The 12182-nt window shown below is 31.6% G+C and overlaps 1 protein-coding gene across 1 annotated transcript; it reads left to right on the plus strand.

Annotated features, from left to right (window-relative positions):
* Positions 1–270: 270 nt before the first annotated feature.
* LOC114163002 (palmitoyl-acyl carrier protein thioesterase, chloroplastic-like) lies at positions 271–7511 on the plus strand. Its single transcript, XM_028047045.2, has 6 exons — positions 271–697; positions 3045–3178; positions 3338–3451; positions 6450–6627; positions 6949–7017; positions 7223–7511. The coding sequence occupies exons 1-6, from the start codon at positions 302–304 to the stop codon at positions 7472–7474; spliced, it is 1143 nt and encodes a 380-aa protein (XP_027902846.1). The 5' UTR covers positions 271–301; the 3' UTR covers positions 7475–7511.
* The last annotated feature ends 4671 nt before the right edge of the window (positions 7512–12182 follow it).

Raw genomic sequence — 12182 nt, forward strand, 5'->3', positions numbered from 1 at the left:
CCTCACTGTGTTCAGGAAATGGTGAACCTCGTGCAAATACCTAAATACAGGACTCCATCTTTTCGGTTACCAAAAAATGTGGCACACGCGTTACTATTTCTCCAAAACGGTAGATATCTATTAAAATAGATAAGAACCGAGAAGCTTTCGTGCACGTCATTAAATCAACATTTATTTTTCATCTTTGCAGCAACCTTAAGACAAATATTAGAAAATAAAAGAGAGAAACATTAATTACTAGACACAGTTAGAATGTATAAATTAGAAGCAGAGCTAGAAGCAAACATCAAGTCTAGAAGCCATGATTTCTGGTATGACATCATCAATGGTGGCACCCATCAATATGGGGAAACAACTTCTAGGAAATTGGTGCAGTGCCAAGAAGAGAATTGTAGAGATTAATTCCCCATGCAACTCTACATGCTACAACACTAATAGAAGGTTTTCGTTGTTGGTGAGTGCATGTTCTCATTGTAGTCCAGTGGGAGGGAACACGAGGAAGGGATTGAAAGATGTTCCATTGATTAATGGAAGAGCAAGGAAGTTGGGAAATGAAAGCACAGAGGATTTTGCTACTTTCCTTCGTGGAAGGTTTGTGGAGGACAGGTTTGTTTATAGGCAAAATTTCTTTGTGAGGTCTTACGAAACTGGACCAGATAAGACTATCTCCATGGAGACACTCACCAACTTTCTCCAGGTTAGCTTTTACTGCATCATTAAACTTAAGAAAATATATACAATTCAAATCTTCTAAATATTTAACTTTTTTTTGGGGGGAATTTCTTTTGTAGATTCAATGGCAATGTTAGGTTTTAATTTCAAGATTTTAAATATTCTCTCTTTGAAGTGCTGTTTTAATATTACTTTTGAGGTTAATATTTTCCTTCTTACTTCAAAAAATTCCTGTGATATCTTTTCAAAAATATTTTTGTAGAATAGGAGGAATGAAGTCGTTTCGAGATATTTAGCACTTATATATATTTGCTTGAAAACCTTAGATATACTTTTATTTCGTTAAATTAAATTGGATCTTTTTCTTTTAGTCTTTCATATAAAAAATTGATGTTCTTTAGACTTATATTTTAAGATTTCTTTTTACTTTTGTTTCCAACAAAATTGCATTTGTTGTTGACGTGATTACATATGTTTCCATTTGTTTTATTAGGTTTGGGAGTTTAAAATTGTTAAGAATCCAAGTGTGAGTCTAAGTCCCACATTAAATAAAAATGAGAAAGTTAAGCACCATATAAGGATCAAAACCCATAAATCTAGTATCTTAAGCTTTTGAGTTGAGAGTGGTGTCAATGCCTTATGTGGTTGAATTCAGGTCTCATTGGAATTGTTTTTCATTTTATCTTTCCGGTGAAAGTCTCTCTATAAACTTAACAAGTGTCTCAGTGGTGTTATATCTTCCCACTGAACCCCTATTTATAAACCTAACAAAAATCATATGCAAATTTATTTTAAAACATTATTCAATAATTTAAATTTTGAAAGTTTATATATATATATATACATATATATATATATATATATATATATATATATATATATATATATATATGTGTGTGTGTGTGTGTGTGTGTTATATAGTCACTTAAACAAATTCGTATAATATAAAGGTTGATACACCTGTTTTGAGTTTTCTTTTTCATCTATTAATTCATTTCGATAAACTCTATAAATGAATTTATGTTTGATTGAATTAGAGATATTAATTCAAAAGGATGAGTCAACATAGAGTATATCGATTTGTACAATCATTTTTTCTATTTAAATCTAACTTTACTACTGAATCTAGCTAGAATTATTAATGAATTTGTCAATTATTCATGTACATTTAATTTAGTTTGTAGATTTTTAACAACTTAATAAGTTTTATGAATTCAAAATAATTATCCAAAGTATATGATTAATAAAATACAACTTTAAATTTTAGATTTGGACAACTAAAAAGATCCTTTGAATTTCTGGGATTGAATTTTTTTTTCTCTTGTAAAGCTTAGAAAAATTAGTTTGAAGGGTGTAAAAACATTACTTCTAAAACATGGAGACTAAAAATATCACTTTAAAATATGAGAGGCTAAAAATATAAATACGAAATATGATGGTTAAAATAAACTAGACTTAAATTCAAAAAGCTACAAAAGTTTTTTTATTAAAAATATTAAAAAGTATTTCACAACATTATTTTTGTCACACATGTCACTTGTAATGTAATGTTGTTGGCGATTTTAGTAATATAACATCAATAATACTGAAAGATTAAAAATAGTATTTTTTTATTTTAAATTTTCAAACTAAAAAAATAAATTTAAGTTGAAGATTGAAAGAAAAATTAATCAAAATATGTGGAACTAGAAATCTATTTAAACATTGAAATCTAATTATTCTTTTATACATAATTAATTCTTATATATCTATTAAACATATATAGAAGATTAGTGTTCTGGTAATTTATTCTCATACTCTCTCTAGTGTGTGTGCGTGTGACTTTCTTTTCTTACAAATATATGTAATGTTTGAATAGTTAATGAATTTAAATATATATTTTTAACTTTTTATTCACTGTTACTTTAAATTAATAAAAAGATAAAAGTGGTAATATGTATTCTAATGTATTAGTTTGGTTGACTGAATGATGGGGTAAGCAATCTCATTAACTTGTGTAATCTTCATTATCTCCGCGTTTTTCTGAGAAAGGAATGAGTTATGCATATATAAAATAAACAAAAAAATGCTATCCCATGTCATACTGTGAAATCTATTGTCTACCGTTATTTGTTTCTATTGTTGTTATTATTATTTGTAATATTATAATTAACCCATCGTTATCATTATGATTATAATGAATAATTGACATGGTTTTGACCATCTTATTATTATTGAAATTCCCACGCGTGTCTATAGGACTAATCTTAATATTTTCATATAATTTGTTACTATCTAATAGGTTTTCAAGACAGGCATAAAAGAACATGAGTTAATCTTGGTCGCATACTTTTTGTATTCTTATTAATGAAAAATAGTTTCGATGAACTCAGGAAACTGCTCTAAATCATGTCAGAAGCTGTGGGTTAAATGAGAACAGTTTTGGAACTACTTACGAGATGGATCTTCGCAAACTCATTTGGGTCGTTACTCGTATGCAAGTTCAAGTTCAGAGATATAGCAAATGGTAAATATCTTTTACTTTTAAAGGTTTTGTAAGAAGGTAATTTACTATTAAATGCAATTTTTTTCATTAACTTTGTAATGTTTTGTAAGATATGATTTACATGTTTAAGAAATGAATACATTGATGGTTGGCTTGATGACAAAATAAAAAATTGTACAGGGGGGATGAAATTGAGGTTGAAACTTGGATTGATGTTGGCGGAAAGAATGGGACACGAAGAGATTGGATAATCAGGGATCGTTACACCAAAGAAATCATCGCTAAAGCAACCAGGTCCAATATTGTCCTCTCATATTCTCGAACATATTAACATATTGTAATACAATGACCGTGTTGACAACAAGTCTTTCAACAGAATAATCATTTATCGTGCTCTTTCAACCACGTGCATTTAATATAACTTTTATCAAAACAAAATTAATAAATTTATCTAACTACCATCAATATACTATCAGTGAACTTTTAGTCTTAAATGGAGTTACCCAATTATTACAAAAGTACAATTTAATGAACTCCATAATTATTACTAAGAATCATTCTTATCTTTTGCATTTCTCCATCTATCCTCATTTAAGTTTATCTAACAAAATACTCTTGTAAACTTAAATACTTCTTTTGTCTTTTATCCTTCTTCCCTTCATCCCAACTTTGCCATGTGCATCCCATATCGAGCTTGCTCATTAATAGTCGGGCTCTTCACTGTAACCGACTTGTACTTCTCTTTCATTGTGGCTGACTTGTTCTTTGCTTTGGCCGACTTCTTCTTAACCTTAGTCGACTTGTCCCTAACTAGGTCTTTTGTTGTCTTTGTGGCCGAATTGTCATTAAGTGGATTCCTTTCAATAGGTCAAGCTCTTTTTAAGAGATTGAACAATTCCCACGTCGTCTTCACACCAAACTCATCATTCATTTCAAGTCATCACTTCTCATCTTGCACCTCCAATGCAACTTTAAAATCCTTTTTGGCACACAACTGCTCTTGCAAACTTAACACTTCTTGTTCAATTATCAGGCATTGCATATGCAAAATCTGTTTTCTATTCTCTAAGCTTGCCTATAACTCTACTTTGCCTCAAACTTCCTTGTGAATTCTTTGTTGCAAAATGCGTTGTGCAAGATTTAACCTTTGGATAGCGAGCTCAACTCCATAATTGTTCGAGCTATCCAAGTTGTACAAATGAACCACTTAGCTCTCTAGATGCCTCATTGAACTATCCGAGATCTCCACTTGCTCCACCAACTTATCTAAGTTCTCTATATAATCCTATTTGAGCTCCACACCTGCTGCACTAAGCTATCTGGATTGTTTACTTGCTCTACTAAGCTATTTGAGCACTCCACTTGCTTGACTGATTTAACTAAGTTGTCTAAACTTCCCACTGAGATATTTAAGCTCTCCATGCACCTTTATCGGCTATTCGAATGCACCACTGATTTATCTGGATGTCTTGTTAACCTTCCAACGCTACTTAACTGTCTTGTCGAGTTATCTTTGGTACTCAACCTGCATGGTCAATTCTCCGTGCTACTCATCCTTTTTACCGAATTCTTACCTTGCTTTTGTTCGACTCTCGAGCTATGTCCCATCATTAATAACACCGCTCCCCCCTTAAATATCTTCTATGAGAAGGTTGGGTGTCTCTTGTTTTCCATACTAAGACCAACAATCTTTTGCAAAGTGTCTAACCTTACCACAATTGAAATACTTATATGAGTGGCACTCCTTAGTAAAATGGCCATACTTACCACACTTAAAGCAATCAACATTTAAGTTGCTCGACCACCCTCTTCTCCATCGACCTCGTACTCTTTCGTGCAAATTTTGTTCGTTGAATTGTTCTTTCTCCTCTTCCTATCCACGACTTCTACCACCAAGACTGGTTCATTTACCTCCTTGGTATCGTCTTCACCCTTAAGTGTCATTAGTATCTCCCTTTATGGTTGTCTTTGCTTGAAGTGCTTGATTAAGAAACTCTTCTTGTTTTTCCTTCTCCACTGCTCATGCACCTCTAGTGACCCGACAAGTTTCTAAATCGAGAGCATTGACAAGTCCTTATACTTCTTAGAATTTTCTCCCCAACTCGGGTAATGCGCAACATCTCTATGTTTCTACCAAGTTGGTTCACCATAATCTCAACTTGAGAGATATGCTCAGCCACTCCTTCAACATCGTTTATCCTTATGCTTTCAAGCTCACCTATAAAAGTTCAAAGCCTGAGCTCTTATACACGATTATCCCCTTTATAAGCCTTCTCCAATATATCACACACTTCTTTTGAAAATTTAGCATTTCCTATCTTCTCAAAGATAGACTCATGGATAGCTCGGTACAACACATACAAAGTTGCTTCGCCCTTTACTCGCGTTGCTCTCAACACAACAAGCTGGGCAATCTTCTATTCTTCAATATTTGTCGGTTCTTGGTAGCCATTTTCAACTACTTCCCATTCTTCTTGGGAACCAAGGAGAGTCTTCATATGTAGACTCTAATTGTCATAGTTGACAATATTTGTGAACTTAGGTAGGGGTAGACTATTTGCAAGGTTGTTCATCTCACTTAAACTTTTTGGCTCTCAAACACTCTTTTTCTTTTTGTTAAGCACTCTGACACTCAAGGTCTCTAGCTTTGATGCCAATTTTTTGACAAGAAGTCTTTCTACAGAAGAAACACTCTTTTTATTATGACTTGCTGTAAAAAACTTTAGTACATGCACTATTTATAGGTCCTTTATCTTGGCCAATCAACCACATACATATAATGCAATTTTTACCAAAACATAATTAATACAACTACCCAACTACTACCAAAATACTATTAATGAACTTCTAGTCTTACAAACAACTACCCAACTACCAAAGTACAACTTAATGAACTCCATAATTATTACTAAGAAGCACTCCTATCTTTTTCATTTCCATAATTATCCTTATTTATGTAACAGAAAGCTATATTGAGAAATATGGTTGAGAATCTAAATGAAAGTTTAAGTTTCACATTGATAGAAATGAGAAAGTTGACCACTATACAAGGATCAAAACTTAGAAATTCATCGTTTTGAAGTTTTAGGTTAGAAGTGATGTTAATTATATTACACTCAAGTTTCATTAATGTTCAATCTCATCGATGTGTTCTTGAAAAGACTTATCACTTACGAAATAAAAATAAGATTTACAAAAATTGTACTAATTTCAACAAGTGTGTTAAGTTTTTCAATTCATATTTCATAATTAGTGATTAATTTAGCACATAATATTTTCTCCCATGATGCAGCAAGTGGGCAATCATGAATAGAGAAACAAGAAGATTATCTAAGATGCATGAAGAAGTTAGACAAGAACTTGCTCCTTTCTACTTTAACAGGTTTGCCATTGCCGCCGAAGAAATAGATCATCAAAAGATACAAAAGCTCACCGACTCCACCGTTGAAGGTTTTCGTTTTGGAGTGATTGTAAGTTTAATACAATAACTTTATGGAAAAGATTTTTTAACAACTAAATTTTGACAACTTGCTCTTACAATGTGAGGTGGCATTTTTTAAGTGGCATCCCATTTTTCATTTTCTTATTTCTCTATATTCCAAAACTACTTAGAAGATGTCACATCAAGTTGTAAGACAAATTTGTCAAAATTTAGTTGTAAAAATATCATTGTCCTAACTTTATAGATGAATAACAATCCTATTTTCCTTAATTAACACTTCACTCATTCCATCTTCCTCAAGGGCTATAAATTTTTATTAACTGATTTATATCTGCATGCAATATTCCAGCCAGGGTGGTACGACATGGATGTTAACCAGCATGTTAATAATGCAAAATACACCAGATGGATCTCTGAGGTACTTAACATATATATTATGGGGAAAAAATGCTTTCTAGGACAAAATAATGCATGCAAAAATGTGATTATAATTGGCTATGTTTGTCTGATTAGTTAATAAAGTCAGGAAAAATAGATGTGAAATGTTTTATATAATTTGGTGATGATTGAGGTGGTGGATAAGAACTAGCTAACCATTTGGCATGTTTATTTTGTTTATGTAGAGTGTACCAAGAAAAATGTTAGAAGATTACACAATGACAAGCATGACTTTAGAATTTCGGCGTGAATGTACGCAATCAGATATACTGGAATCAATGACAAGTGCATCATCCAAAGTGATTGGTGCCTCAAACAATAAGTATGTTAGCAAAAAACCCCACCTACAATATATACACTTGCTTCGTCTACAAGACAATAAGACAGAGTTGGTTCGTGCCAGAACCGAATGGCATTTGAAGCTAAACCACAACTGATACGCTTATATATATATATATATATATATGTATATATATATATATATATATATATATATATATATATATATATATATATATATATATATGTATGTATATGTATATGTATATATACATACATATATATATATATATATATGTATATGTATATGTATATGTATGTATATATACATATACATATACATATACATATATATATATATATATATATATATGTATATGTATATGTATATATATAATGCCTTTATCTACATTGCTATTGTGTTCTAAATTATAATAATAAAGTTACTTTCTAGAAAATTAAGATGATGCTACAATAAGAATTTATGTGAAATGTGTACTACAATTTCACTTTTTCCTTTGGGCTTTTCATTCTTTATGCATAACCAATAAAGAATAAATAAATATCGTGCTATATTTCTTAAAATGTTGATAACTTTATGGAATTTTTTGGTCATAACATACCCATCCTCCACCACCCTTAACCTATGTAAAGATTAGGGACAAAGATTGAATAGGAAAAAATAATTGATTTTCATAGGTTAAATAAAGAAACAAATCTCCTTTACAAAGAGAGATCAATCGTATTTATGGAGTTGATTATCAGTAAGCAATTCACCAACCCTATAGTAATCCACTAAAACAAAATTAATTAAACTAGAATTACAAGGCTAAAGTTTTGTATCTTTTTGGGTAGCTTTAATCTTAGGTTTAAGTTTGTTTGAAGAAATTATTCAAAATTGTAAGCATGTAGAAAAGCTTGAGATTTAAATTGAAAAAGAAAAGAAAAGATCCAATTATGTTTCAAATAAGCATCTAAAATTGGTTGATTCAATCAGAGAGGAACTTTACATATCATTGAATAAAAGTTCTAAAATAGTATAATATATTATTTTATAATTCACGAAAAATAGTTGCATTGATTTCCCTAAGCAACAAGAATGATAGAAATGAAGAAGTTTTTCTATAAGATATAGTACATTTATCTAGCATAGTTTTTATTATTGGAAAAAGTAAGTCCAATCATGGAGTGCAACTCCATGGAAAGATGAGTACAAGTTTTGACAGGTTGACATATTCAAGACTCAATTGCTGCCTAATAAGCATAATGACATTACAAGTGTTGACCATTTGGAAACACATAGAGTCCATTCTTGAGTCTAAGTTGAAGAATTTACTTATGTGTAAATAAGTTCTTTAAGGACAAAAATCATAAATGAATTCACAAAAAGCATTATTATTTCTTACAAACTTAGATACATTATGCAAATTTTTGTAATAGATGAAACCATGTAAAGTGTTTTTTTTAAGAAAACATTATTGGGCAACAAAAAATTCAAAATAACCATTTTTTTATTTTCAAATTTGCGTCATTACTTATCTTGACATATTTTAGACCCTTGTATGTGGATTTGATGGAGAGATTGCCTTCATCGGTGATATAATGGGAAGAATCGTTGTGTAGATGCCTAGAGCAAGGCGAGTGTCAAGAGCATCCTAAAGTATAGTTGTTGCAAAGTTAGTGAGCTAAAGAAACAGATTGATGAGTTGTTGGACAAACAATTTACTAAACCAAGTGCATCTCCTTAGGGAGAATTAATGTTGCTAGTTAAGAAGAAATATGGTTGATCAAGACTGTGTATAGACTACAAACAACTGAACAAGTTGAATATAATGAACAAGTATCCCTTTCCTTGAGTGGATGACTTAATGTATTAGGTTCATGGTGTTGCGGTGTGTTTAAAGATAGAATTGATGTCACTATGAATATGTCGCGATGCCGTTTCAAATGACCAATGACATTGTCGTATTCATGGACTAAATGAATATTATCTTTTGGTATTTCTTAGATATGTTTGTGATGGTCTTCATAGGCGATATCCTCATCTATTCTAAGTATCGCAAAGATCATTGAGGGTACTTCATAGCTTTGTTGGATGTCTTGCAAGAAAAGAAGTTGTATTTTAAAATGTTCAAGTGTAAGTTCTAGTTGGAGAAAGAACAGTTCCTTGGGCATGTGATCTTGGATCAAGGTGTATTAACCGACCGTGCTAAGGTGGAGGTTGTCCTAAATTGGGCGAGTCCAAAAATAGTGACCAAAATAAGGAGTTTTATGGGCTTGGATAGGTGTTAAACTCTTAGTCGAGTAGGAATTCAAACAAATTGATTTAATCACCTTAATGTAGGGTGTAGGGTAAACCTTGGATATCAATCCAAGGAAATAACTATAAGTGGACTGAATTAAGCGTGCGAAAACCTAAAATTATGCTTAAAAATTGGGGATACAATAAACGTAAACTAAAAACTATCCTATAAGGTACCTTAATGCATGAGAATGGTATATGAACATGTGATATGTGTGTATAAATGTTAATAAACCTAAAGTAAATTCAATATGTGGCTGAAATGATGTAAAACATCCAAAACAGTGAATCATAAATCAAACTCAAAAGTTGTAAAAAAGAGTAGAGAATGTGCACCTGACAACAACCGTGCATGAGTATTTCAAATCAGTGAATCAATAATGTAATTGTGAATTGCGATTGTGAATAAATGTAAAAAAAACATGAATTGAATATAGGAACACTAAATTGAACAAACAAAGCATCATAACACATGAAAACATGACATAAGCTATCATAAGTTAACAAACATAACAAGCATAAATTTCAATGCTTTAGTTTCTTTGATTTTTCAAATTTTAGTGAAAGATGAGATAGAGAACAAAAGAATGAAGTACAAACCTCAAGTAAAATGAGTGGAAATTTATTATAGCAAAATCCCTCAAGCATATATAAACACAGAATGCAAACTTAGTCAAAAACTTAAATTTGAGCAGAATTGCTTAACTATTGTCTTTTGAATCAATGCTAACATTGTAGTCAATTTTTTCTAAGATGATGATATCGCATTCTCTAATTTCTAGAGTAAATCCACAATAAAAAAATTCGTTGTGAAGCAAAACAAAAGTTAAGTTGAATTTAAGCTTTGCCTTCTTTGATAAAACAAATGAACAAATGAATTCATGGGTGAAATTGCATTGACTTGAAATAAGAAATGGATTAGAAGGAAACAAATCATATTCAATTACTAGAAATGTAAAAATAATTTCAACTCTTTAACGATTCCATATCACCATGCCCACATCGTAGTCTAATGTAACGTTTAGCCTCTTGAACAATTTCTACTACAAGCTTTATATAGGTAACCTAAGCAACTAATCTACTTCCTTAGATACGACAAATAACATGTCCATAAGTGCTAAAAATGAGTCAACTTTAGTGCTTTAATTCTTCAAATTCATTGTTCAACTTCTTCATGCCGCAACTCTGCCAACTGTCTTCACTATCTAACTCAGATTTTACCTCTTGGAATCTTTTAATTGGCTGATTAGATACACATCCCAGCTTGCCAATGTCTAGGTCATCACTCATTTAATCTAGCATGGCAGTGTAAGTTTTTCCAGCATGTTAGCAATTGAACTTCCTTATTCCTCAAATGGTATGCATACTTCACTTCTCAATACACAATCCCAACACCAACAATGATTAATATCAAACCAATTTCAACGCTAAACTACTCAATGTAATTCAGCATCAATCATTCAAAACTTCATATTCCCAATTTTTCCAAACCCTAACATATATTCATGCCAAATTCCACTTAATCACCTCATATCGCATTACAAAACTGAAACTAACAAGGTTTCACAATATAATCAATTGACGATAACTCTTTTCCCCGATCAAAACCACCCAGAACCCCCAAAATACAAAAAATCGAGTCAAAGTGGCTCGTGTCGCCTAGCGGGTGTTCATCACCGCTAGGCCATTCATACCAAAAACCTAGAAACTGAGAAAATGAGGTTGCGTCGCCTGGCAACCTGTGGATGCTGCCAGGCGATTCCGATCAGGAATCTAGAATTTACACATAAAAGGCATGAGTCGCCTTGCAGCTTTGAAAGCCCGCCAGGCAGTTTTTGGAAAATTTCCAGAAATGCGACATCAATCATTCACACACACACACACACACACACACACACACATATATATATATATATATATATATATATATATATATATATATATATATATATATATATATATATATATAATCATGCAAAAAGATCAATACGAATCTAAATACATGGAGTCCAGCTGCCAAAAAAAGAAAGCTTAATTTGTGTCTACCAAGGTTGAACACACAACCATCCAATTGCCAAGTCAATGCTCAACCATTCAACCAATTCATGTTTCATGATAATTCTTATAAATCTAGGATTATATTATCACTCATCATGATCAAGCATATTATTATTAAAATAATAAAGAATTAAAATAATACATAATGGCATACACAAGACTCAAACCCAAGTCCTCTCAACACAATCAAGTACTCTTAACCATTTATCCTAGTACTAGAAATATCAGGTCAACAAGTTTTGAAAATGAGTCAACTTTGGTGCTTCAATTCTTCAAATTCATTTGTTCCAACTTTTGCAAGTGGCAACTTTGCCAGCTGTCTTAACTATCCAGTTCAAATTGTATATCTTGGAATCCCTTATTTGGCTGATCAGATACACATGCCATCTTGCCAATGTCTAGATCATCACTAATTTAATCTAGCATGGTAGTGTAATCATTTCCAACATGGAAGCAGTTGCACTTTCTTATTCCTCAAATAATTTGCGCACTTCAAAAACAACCCA

Source organism: Vigna unguiculata, chromosome 9 (genome assembly GCF_037176805.1).
Source record: "Vigna unguiculata cultivar grain cowpea cultivar isolate G323 ecotype 2 chromosome 9, ASM3717680v1, whole genome shotgun sequence".
In the NCBI taxonomy this organism is placed as follows: Eukaryota; Viridiplantae; Streptophyta; class Magnoliopsida; order Fabales; family Fabaceae; genus Vigna; species Vigna unguiculata.

Excerpts from the sequence above, each read along its gene's own strand:
- LOC114163002 (XM_028047045.2), top strand. The coding sequence starts at position 302 with ATGATTTCTGGTATGACATCATCAATGGTGGCACCCATCAATATGGGG. Across the intron at positions 698-3,044 it reads CACTCACCAACTTTCTCCAG|GAAACTGCTCTAAATCATGT; the intron begins GTTAGCTTTTAC and ends CGATGAACTCAG. Across the intron at positions 3,452-6,449 it reads ATCATCGCTAAAGCAACCAG|CAAGTGGGCAATCATGAATA; the intron begins GTCCAATATTGT and ends CCCATGATGCAG.